This window comes from Adiantum capillus-veneris, chromosome 19 (genome assembly GCF_014529385.1).
Source record: "Adiantum capillus-veneris isolate H3 chromosome 19, ASM1452938v2, whole genome shotgun sequence".
NCBI lineage: Eukaryota > Viridiplantae > Streptophyta > Polypodiopsida > Polypodiales > Pteridaceae > Adiantum > Adiantum capillus-veneris.
Genome location: NC_140949.1, coordinates 111831808 through 111843184, shown reverse-complemented (window position 1 = coordinate 111843184; position 11377 = coordinate 111831808). Strand labels below are relative to the sequence as shown.

The 11377-nt window shown below is 41.5% G+C and overlaps 1 protein-coding gene across 2 annotated transcripts; it reads left to right on the top strand.

The window, feature by feature from the left end:
• The first annotated feature begins 518 nt into the window (after positions 1 to 518).
• On the top strand, positions 519 to 2514 carry LOC147434668 (UPF0426 protein At1g28150, chloroplastic). Of its 2 annotated transcripts, none has more exons than XM_086491118.1 (3): positions 519 to 762; positions 857 to 1006; positions 1841 to 2514. In XM_086491118.1, exons 1-3 carry the CDS (start codon positions 715 to 717, stop codon positions 2006 to 2008), a joined length of 366 nt encoding a protein of 121 aa, XP_086347244.1. In that variant the 5' UTR covers positions 519 to 714; the 3' UTR covers positions 2009 to 2514. The 2 variants fall into 2 exon arrangements, with proteins under 2 accessions (XP_086347244.1, XP_086347243.1); XM_086491117.1 differs by having other exon boundaries at positions 529 to 762; positions 839 to 1006.
• The last annotated feature ends 8863 nt before the right edge of the window (positions 2515 to 11377 follow it).

Genomic DNA, 11377 nt, shown 5'->3' with positions numbered 1-11377 from the left:
CCCCATCCAACGGCTCCTCGTAAATCAAGAAAAAGAAACCTTGCCTCAGTTATAGGGTGGTTGAATCCTCCAAAGGCGAGAACCGCATCTATCGATGGTTACAAGCTTGTTGTAGAGAATACATTGCCGGAACATTGTGCGTGTTCCTACATCACTCTTCTTGTTTTGAGCACCACCGTTTGAAGGGCCCTCACTCGTTTTGAGAAGCAGATGGGTGCATAACAAGTAAGGCCGGGTTTAGACGAGGCAACGACAGGTAAGATCAAAGGGGCACGTGAACCCTGCATGGAGAAGTCTCATTCGACAAAAAATTTAAGGCTCATTTTCAGATCCACAAAAAAACTAGTGAACGCCCCCCTCGAAAATGCTTCACTATCGCCCGCTTCTCAACGTGAAACGCGCTATGCGTAGGTTGAATTGGTGCCAATGTGTGGAGAGGCTCCAACTCCACCATTGGGGTACAATTCACTGGTTGACAATGGCGCTCAGAAATACACAGCATATCCTGCCGCCGCCTCTTGTGAACGAGGGGGAGGAGGAAGATCGGGCTCTTTGCCATGCGGCTCGTGTGAACCTGGCCTAATTGGGTGGCCAAAGGTCATTTTTGAAGTCAGTAGGGATACTCGTGGTCACTTTGAGGTCATCCAAGTGTGAGATGAGCAGTAGAAGCATTTGAAGGTGCGAGAGTAGCAGGTTCTGTGGAGGTAGCGGGCGATGGCGGTGCTCGCTATTCCCCATTCTCTGTACAGAGGAGCGACCTTGGTAAGCTTCTCTAAACCCCGCTCTTCTGGAAGCGCTTTGTCTCAACCTCGTTAAGAAGCGAGTGCCGTCAATGCAGCCGTGTCGACACTATCAGCTTCTCCACAGAAATCATTTTGGGCACAGCCGGAATCCATTCGTTTTTCTTTCTCTCAACAAAGATCGCCGCCCATGTAGGACCCCCGGCCTGCAACTAAGTGCTTTGCTCAACCCTCAAGATGATCCCATTGTAAAGGAGGCTCTCAAGGTGTGCACTACAAACCATTCCTTTGTTTTTCCCTATCTTTTATTTGCACTCGTGAGATCCGTAGTTCTATGGGCCTCTGATGCAGTTGGCGAGCATATTCAGTTGACACCATGTCTAATGGGGCTTTTGTCTGTATGATCCTGTGAATGATAACCATTATAGGTTTGTACTGTGGCTTTAGACATGAAGCGGGCATGTCAATATGTATATGTACATGGGAGTGTCCACAGCACACACAGAGAGAACACTCGCAGGAGTGCATTTTATGGGTCCTCGTCTCCATTTCCCATTCTGATCCGTGCTCTACGAGACAGTAATATGTGATGGCAATTGCCCCTGCGCATGTTCTGCATCCTGCCCGGTTTGCATCCCATTTAACTATGACATATACCTGCCTACATGTACACATATATACACACACAAAGATATATTGATTGTAATACAGAAGTTATTAAACAAATTAACATACAGAGTCTAGACATCACACTCATTGTGTGCAGGTACATAGGTACACCACATACACAGAATGAAGAAATGCTGTAATATATATTTTGTATCATTAGAAATGTCTTACCAATGGTCTACATACATACATGCACAAAAACAAAGGTACGCGCATACCAAGAAGGAAGGAATGAGGTAGTAAGTTTTGCATCATTAGAAATATCATATTAAGATTGTCTTTTAGTAAGAATTGCAAAGCCATAGTGTTGCCACTGTACTACTCTGGGTTGGCTTGCTGCTTATAGTTTTTGTCGTCATAGTGGTTTTGCAAAAAGGCAGGTAGTTATTTCAGCTTCTATATGTTCATTTTCTGCCTGGCTTTTTTGGTAGGAGCCGCTTGCTTTCTTGGGAGGTGTCTTTGCAGGAGTTTTTAGATTGGATCTGAATGAGGATCCATTGAGAGAATGGGTGGCCAGAACGTCTGAAGCTGCTGGTGTGCAAGATGTTGAGGATGTCGAAGTTAAAGATGAAACTCCTGAAGAGATCACAATAGAGTAAAGACCATTAAGGAACGCTCGAATGCGTGGTTATTCATTGATTGTATATAGATTGCTCATGCTCATTATTGGCTCCGCTTCAGGAAATGGGTTCCCAAGAGAGTAAATTTTTGTCAATGCTTTTCAGATGTGTATCATCTTGTATAACAAAATAAAGGAGGTGAGGAGTGGAAGTTAAATATTTGCTACATATGAGGCATGGCAAATGGGCACTACCAGTGCAAGTTTGAGTGCATGCAGCCGTGAAGTGGGAGTTGCCTTTGCTCAATGGGCTTTCTGGCGTAGGATTTACTTTCTACGAAGGTGGATCCTCTCAGTGCATGCAACTCTCAGTCGATGACTTTCTTTTATGCGAAATGTGAGGTATGGAAGTGACACTACAAAAGAAGGTGGTTGGTTACAGCCATATGCATTCAGACTTGCCTTTGTAGCGTCCACTACCCATATACCACTGCAACATATTTACAGTTTTCGCTGCTTATTTTATATTGAGAGTTTACGAGCCAAGGGGATGAAGTGATTGCTATAGTGTCTTCCACCAAAGTATTATTAAATTACCAATGTGTTATTGAGTGTTGCTTGAGCTGCGCCTAGCTGTGTATAACTTCTATCATCCAAGTGTGGTAGATTGGTTATGCATTTCCCTCTTGAATAATAGGTCTTGAGTTCAACACTCCTCGTCGGATAGATCTTTAAGGTCTCTTGGGATAGTTTCCTACGATGTTAAAATTCTCTTCTTCTCGAGTGTGCGCGTGTGCGCGAATAAGAAGAGGAAAATAGTATGACCTTTCTATCGCCCGAGTGTGGTAGATTGGTTATTACCATTTCCCTCTTGAATAACAGGTCTTGAGTTCAACTCTTCTCGTTGGATAGATCTTTAAGGTCTCTTGGGATAGTTTCCTATGATTTAAAATTCTCTTCTTTTTCGGGGGTGTGTTTGTGTATGTGTGTGTGTTCTAGTGCTAATAAGAAGAGGAAAAGGGTATAACCTTTCTATCACCCAACTGTGGTAGATTGGTTATTCCATTTCCCTCTTGAATAAAAGGTCTTGAGTTCACATCTGCTCGTCGGGTAGGTCTTTTAGGTCTCTTGGGATAGCTTCCTATGGCGTTAACATTCTCTTCTTCTAGGGTGTGCGCGTGCGCGTTAACAAGAAGAGAAAGATGGTATAACCTTTCCATCACCCAAGCTTGGTTATGCCATTTTCCTCTTGAATAACAAGTCTCGAGTTCAACTCTCCTCGTTGGATAGATCTTGAAGGTCTTTGGGATAGTTTCGTACGATGTTAATTTTTTTTTCTTTTTGGGGGTGTGTGCATTAATAAGAAGAGGAAAATGGTATAGCCTCTCTATCACCCAAGTATGTTAGATTGGTTACGTCATTTCCCCCTTGAATAACAGGTCTTGAGTTGGACTTTCCTCGAATAGATCCTTAACGTCTCTTGAGATAGTTTCCTACGACGATAAAATTCGCTTATTCTTCTTCTTCTTCTCACTAGTTATCTCAACACGTGGTGTGATTTATATCTTGCAATAGCCTTGGGGAAAGCTTACTAGTGATGTGGTCACGAGGAGTTGATGCAAAGTTGGCAAATGAGGTTAGTAAAGAGTACATATAACATGCTTGCAATGAAATCGAGATCAACATTAAGATCTGCAAAGCTATTTTAACTTTTTTTAAGAAAGGCCCTCAGGAGGGAGGCACTGTAGTGAATTTGTTTTCCATTCTATGAAAAGTCAATTTTGTAAAAAAGGTCAGAAATGAAGATGTGCTATTGAAATATACTTAAACATTGGAGTCACATTGCTCACTTTTCTTTACATTGCATGCATACCAAAGACGGGAGAAAAATATAAACAAAATTACTCAATATCTTTAGAGAAGGGTGTGATTTACACGTTGTGGAATAATATATTTGTGGACCTTAAAAGGCTTCAACGAGTAACAATTCTATTTTACGAGTTCTTGTGAGAAGTAACTTAATTTACTTGAGCATGTTGGTTATATTTTTGTTATCGTAAACTTTGATGTCTAAGGTTTTCTCCCTACATGTCTTGCAATGATCGTTATAAAGGTTGCCTTTGTGTCAAAACTTGATGACTATGATAGTGAAAGGTCAAAGGATTGAAAGATTGAACGTCACTCTAATGAATATAACCTTAATGTAAACAAAGCGTGTGCATAGAGCTCTTTGTTTATGGCTTTCATTCAAGTCCTCAATCACCTGATTTGGAGGAGATTAGGGCCACTAATTTCCACCTTCATCATGTGTGTGTGTCTGTGTGTGTAGACAAGGAGGGTGAGAGCCACATATTAAAGCAGAGAGAAGGGACCAACTAACCTTTGCAACTGGCTCAAACTCGGTCATAAAGAAGAGGAAACTGACAAACTTCAAAATCTTTAAATTGAGTTGGTTGTAACCAAGTAGAGAGAGCTACCATGCATGTGTTTGCAATGCACGTAGTAGTCCTTTAAATAGTTAAAAGAGGGCTCGCCAATTTGACATGATGCAGGTTGATCTTAAAAACACCCTCATTCTGGGGAGAGCAATGGCATTGGGAGCCTCTAAAGATGAAGTAAAAGTGGAGCAAGATCAATAGGAGAGTGCTTCCATCGACCAGTAGAAGCAGCCCAAGATTTGGGGCCAATGATTTGGGGTTGATCCATAGGTGTAGCTTTTGAGAGAACCTCCAGTTGAGGGAAACCTCACTATTTTTGGAGTAGAACAAGACAAGGGCTAATATGCTGGGCATCCCCAAGAACTTGCTTATGCAATATGCCACCAACCATGTGACCAGCATGTAGAAGATGATGATGAAGCATGGTTGAGAAAAGTCTAATGTTCATGTTGGCAATATGGCGGGTGAGAAATGAAGATGAGTAAGAACTTTGACAAAAATTATTGCTTGTAAACACTAGTCGTTGTACTATCTTCACCATACCTCGTGAGTCGTGACCTCAGCCACACAATGTTGGGCACCCTCCCTATAATAGGGACCTTTGCAAACAAGCATGGTGTCTCAACCATGCATGCACTCAAGATGATGTTTATACTCACTAAGGCATATGGGTGTGAGTCCTCTTGGATGGCCAAAAAATAAAGTTCTTCCTATTGCGTAGGGCTGAGAGATGACAAGCAAGTAAAAGCAAGAGCATACATGGGTTGAGCAATAGGACATGTAGCTATATTAAAGTGTGCTAGGTAGAACTAAGAGCAACATGTAAAAGCAAGAGTAGAGATTGCCAAGAGCTACCTTGTGTCAAAGGCCAACACCATGGGAGGTGACATGGAAACCAAGAACCTAAGGAAAACTAACTATCAAAGCAAGAAACACACCTCGCAAGTGCCCGTCGCCTCCACCAATGTGATGTGCTAAAGTGGACAAGATTAAGAGTGAACTGAGTGTACCTTTCTCTTCTCCAGATGCCTCCTTATATAATAATCTATGGCTGGTTACAACGGAGGTTCATCCCATGAACCACACACACACGACACCACAATTTCATGAGGATAAAGTACGCCTTCATCTCTGAGGTTGGATTGTAGCGAAGCAACACCATTTTAAGAAAAGATAAAATTCTCACTTGCAACCATATAGACAAGACAAAAAATTTTGTTAGCCTTCGCTACGTATGGTAGGTATCAAAGAACCTATTAGTTTGTTATCCATGTCTTATTAGATGAACTAATATCCTGATTGTGCAGAAGGTAATTTAGTACAAAGTATAAATGATTTATACCTATTTTCCCACTTTAAATACTCAGTATTCCACTTCAAAAATAGGAATTAATTTCCAGAGTTCCCATTAAAGAAACTTGAAAAAAATCAGGGTGCCATGATATTTTCAAAAGCAACAAAAGAAACTCACTAAAACATCAATAGAAGCCACTATACTAGCGTTAGAAACCAAGAAACAAATATTTCTCAAGCATGGAAAGTTTATGAGTGAACATCAAGCAAGGTTTGTAAGAGATCTAGTAGTCAATCTCTTTAAAAAAAATGTTACTGCCAGAAGACACCCGCAAGCCCAAAGTAATGAGCAACATTCCAAATTTATATGGTTCCATCCAACAAATAATATGACATCTTTTAGAGCCGGATAATGTATCAATCCAACAAGAAGAATCTAATGTGCTAAGAGTATCAGATACCCAAAACAAGCTACACTTATGCCCAAGACAGTATGTTCATGACATATCAAGAGCATGTAGTTTTTATAAACCAAAACTAGTGTTAGTAGTTATTTTCCAAAACAATCGATTTGTGAATCCATCTATTAAAACCCTGAAATTCAATGTTTATCTTATGGATAAAAATATCCCTTTACCATCATCAAAGAGTGTAATCGGTTCAAAGTTCCTCAATGTTGGGGTAAAGGCTCAGCGGCCGCCCAAACAACCCCTACCCCCATTAACTCACTAACCCTTTAGCTCTTTCCATATACATAAAAAAATAAAGGATACACACACTGGCTCCTTGATTGTCTGTTTCCCCAAAGGATTGCCTCTCCTCTCCATCTTCTCCTTCCCCTTCTTGCATGCACCTGCACTAGTTCCACAATTGGTATCAAAGCCACTCCAACCCTAGCCCCTCTCATCCCCTCCTTGTGTGTGTAGGTCTCCCAAGCTGGAGATGAAATCTTGAAGGAATCCATGGACCCTTGCAAAAATCGAGCAGTAGATAGTGGGTCAAGTAGTAGAGCAATGTCAAGCAAGCTTGGAATCTTGAAGAGAATCGGGCTCGCACAGATCTAGCATGCAGCCAATGATGAAATCAAGTAGCTAGGGAATCTGCAAGCCTCGTAGCAGCAAAGTCGAGTAGCAATAGGTAAATCGGGAAAGCATTTTTGGGGGCATTAGATCAAGCACGTGTGTGGTTATGTGCACACACAATCACACACACAAGTGTGTTGTGTGGGAACCAAGTAGCGTGAGCAGAATAAGCAGACGCAAATTTGGGCATTCCTCTTGCAACAACTTGTAGTCGGCGGTGCTCTCAAATTGAAGGCATCAGATACGAAGCAGGTCGAGTAGAGCATAATTGGGCAGTGCTAACAACATTGTCAGTTTTTCTTTGTTTTTTAAATTGAAAATTCAGACTTCTAAGCAAGAGTGTGTGCACACCAAGAGGGGGGGGGGGGGGTCGCTTAATGACTATGTGACTATCACGTGAGTACAGTAGAAGAGGTTATTAAATTTTATTTTTTCTTACATTTTCACATACAAAAGGGTACCCTAAAAAGGAATTGAAAAAAAAATTTGAAGATTGAATAGGAAAAGGATATATTTTATTTGTCAAACTTTCATACATAAGGGCTTTAGAAAATAGTCCTTGAACGCACATGATGTACAAAAGTTTTACATAGTGACCCCCTTGAGGTGCACGCATAGAAGGAAGAGAGGCAGTTGGCTATGCAGAATGCCCGTGGAGAAAGATAGGAGAAAAAGGTGGTTTGTTTGTCATTTGAAGAACAAGAATATCAAAGTTGGTGATAAAGTTCTTAAGAAAAAATTAAAATACGTTGGCAAAAGGCCATATAGAGTATGCAAAATTACCCCATAAGGTACCCTTTGTGTGGAGACTCTAGATGGACTTCAAACTATTGGATTCCTCAAGGGGAGTAAATTCAAAAGATACTATGATCCCCTAAGCCAAGAGGAATTACGTGCCATCCATCAAAAGAAAGCAACAAAAGAACAAGCTGAGTTAAAAAAAATACAAGCCAAGATTGAAACTCAAGAGCAACAACAACATATTAGACACTAACAAGAAGCTAATCTTGGAGTTACACCTTCATTCCAAGTTGAAGTAGATGAAAATTCTATAGAGTTTGAACCGCCTCTATGGTACCCAATTGAGTTGAATAGCTCCTATGAAAAAAAACAATATAATGCATTTTTGGATAGAGGAGCTCAAGATAATTTGCTATGCTATGGAGCGTGGTGTCCGCTAGGCAAACCACCCTTATCCACAAGTACCATCCAAGTCAAGGGTTTCGATAAGAAGAAGACCATTGTTTTTGGAATCCTACACACTCCGATCAAGGGTTTCAATAAGAAGAAGACCATTGTTTTTGGAATCCTACACACTCCGGTCATTTATGACAAAGGGATCGTGGTTCATCCCTCAACTTGTTGGAGCTGGGCAAGGTATTGTGTGTTTTCTTTGTCTGATGCTTTGTTGAGATGAAGTATAAAGCTTTTTGGTCTTGCTTGTTGGCACTATGGAGGGTAACATAAACCTAGGGTGCAAGTGGATGTCTACAACTAAATGTAATATCGATTGGCGAATTGGGAGTATCAAAACACAGAAACCAAATCTTAGCCCTACTGCTCAAGGAGCGACACCCGAACTATCACCTCCTGATAGCATAAAAGACAACAAAATATCGCAAACCCAAGGAGTTGAAACATCCTTGACTGTAGCACAACCCTCTAAAGATTCAACCTCCATGGCTACGACAGACAATGTTACACCCAATAATTTACTTGATTGGACAAAGGATACATATCAATGGGTCCCCAAGGCATCATTACCAAACCCTCCTACACTTCAAGTTCATTCACTACTAAATGAGTAGGGATCCTTGAGTACACCTAATGAGAGGTACCCTCTTTACTTTTCTCAAGTATTTTACATGATCTACCCTGTGCTTACCTCTGAATGAGATTTGGTAGATGAACTAGCACGTGAGGGAATTTTGTAGAATTAGAATGATGGATACTTCTATTGACCATGAGTGATCCCTAGTCGATAGAGAACATCTCTCCAATTGCACAAGCTTATCCTTTTGAGCAAGACGAATGTCCACGCCTAGTGAAATTCTTAGTGAATCTATGTGCATGGAATGATGAGGAAGATTTATCATATTTCACGGATGTGTTGGAATTAGGGTTGCAGAGAAACACACACAGCTTGGAGAAGACGAAGGAAGCTCAAGGCACACAATAGAGAGTGTGTTACTTAGTGTGCAATGGAAAGATAGATAGCCCTAGAGTGATGGGCGTATATACAATGCACGGGGGAAAAAACCTCCTAAAGAGAGAAAAAATGCCACGGCAGTCCTAGTGTGTTCACACACATCACTACCACGTGTATATGGTAGCAAATCCCCCCTGGAGTGATGCGGTGAACGAGAGTTGGCACATGAGTAAAGGGAAGTGCCATGCCCTAAGGACAGGACCAGTCCACAAAGGGGAGTAAGCCCAAATCTTTGCGGAAAGCTTCAAGCTTCTCATGAGACAATGCCCTTGTGAAATGATCTGCAAGGTTTTCCTGTGTTGGCACATAAGCCAAGCTGATCTCTCCTGATGAGAGCCTCTCCCTGACATAGTGGTAATGCACCTCAATGTGCTTTGTGCGAGCATGAAAAACTGGGTTCCTTGCAACTGCCAATGCGCTCTGACTGTCAATGTAGATAGTGTTGGCAGTGTCCTGTCCAACACCCAAATCAGCCATAAGGCGTCTGAGCCATACACACTCAACCGTAGCTGTGAAGAATGCCCTGTACTCAACCTCACAACTCGAAGTGGCCACAGTAGGTTGCTTCTTGCTCAACCATGATATACATGAATTGCCAAGCATGAAACAAAAACCACTTGTGGACACTCACGTGTCAAAACAACCAGCCCAATCTGCCGAAAAAGCATGTAAGTCTGGCGGCAATGATCCCCCCTTGGGATAAAACAAGCCAAGATGTAAAGTGCCACTAAGGTAGCGGAAAATCCTCTTGACAGCCTGCCAATGCTTAGACCCTGGGCTATGCATAAATCTGCTGACCTGTGGGACTGCAAACTGAATATCCGGCCTCGTGTTGCATACATAAATGAGGCAGCCAACAACAGTTTGGTAAAGAGTGACATCAGCATGATCGCCAGCATCATGTAGACTCAACTTCAAACCTGTTTCCATGGGAGTGGCAATAGGTTTGTAATCCTCAAGTCCAAACTTACATAGCAATGTCTCTATGTAACTTTTCTGACACAAGGCAATACCACCATCACATTGCTTAAACTGTATACCCAAGTAATGATGCAACAGCCCCAAATATTTCATCTTGAAAGTAGCATTCAAATCAGCCTTAAATTCAGCAACATGTCTCTCGTTTGGTCCAGTGATCAGCAAATCATCAACATAAAGAACCACAATGAGAAGTACATCACCCTCACGCTTTGCATACAATGTGATTTCTGTTGGACTGTTACGAAAGCCTCGTTTAACTAAATGAGTGTCAGCTTTCTCATACCAAGCACGAGGAGATTGCTTCAACCCATACAAAGCCTTCTTACATCTGCACACTTTGTCCTCTTGTCCTTTTATGACAAAACCGCGAGGCTGCGTTACATAAACTTCCTCAAATATGTCACCATTCAAGAAAGCAGTAACAATGTCTGATTGATGTACATCCCAACCAAAATGAGCTGCCAATGCACATAGAAAACATACAGTAGTCATACGACAAGTGGGAGAAAAAGTCACTTCATAATCTATGCCTTTTTGCTGTGCATAACCTTTTGCAACAAGTCGAGCCTTATGGCGATCGATCTCACCATCCGGCTTGTGTTTCAACTTGTAAACTCACTTCGTACCAATTGCCTTTTTGCCAGCAGGCAAATCACATAAAGTCCATGTGTCATTTTCTATAAGTGCATCATATTCTGATTGCATGGCAACCATCCAATTTTCTGAATTATGTGCTTCATCAAAAGACAGAGGCTCCTCAACATCATGTAAGCTAGACACAGCCAAAGCATAACAATTTGATGCATAAGATGCATGGCGAGAGCCTGAACGAGTACGACTAGACAAAGGTGCATCCTATTTAATGTCACACAAAGTGTGCACCAGCCACTTTGGCATACCTCTAGTGTAACATTTAATGGCCTAAAAACTTGTGTGTAGCGGAAATTAGCATGAACATAGTGGGCATTTCATTAGAATAGATTCCTAATGAGAGTTACAAGAGTGCTTGGGTGGAGAGAGCAACAAAAAGCATAACACCTAGTTAGATAGCATGAACAATACTTTCAAAAGAGAGAGAAATTAAGCTATTGACAACAGTTGAGGACCGGATTTGCATGGAGCCGGTCCCCCCTCCAAAAGGCTTTGTATTATGGTTTCTCCCATCAAGAGAGACATTGTACAATACAATTCTTTGTGTTCCTTCAAGACTAGCTAGTGCAATGAAGATGAAAGCTTCATGCACTAAGCAAAACACTTAGCAAACACAACATTAATTATCCCCGTTCTCATACCCAAGACCTCACACACCTTCAAAGATGGTGAGAGCTAGCAGGGTATGAGAGTAGATTGAGAGGAAGAAGGAGTATCTTACGAGAAAGATGTACGTCTCCTCACATAATCACTCA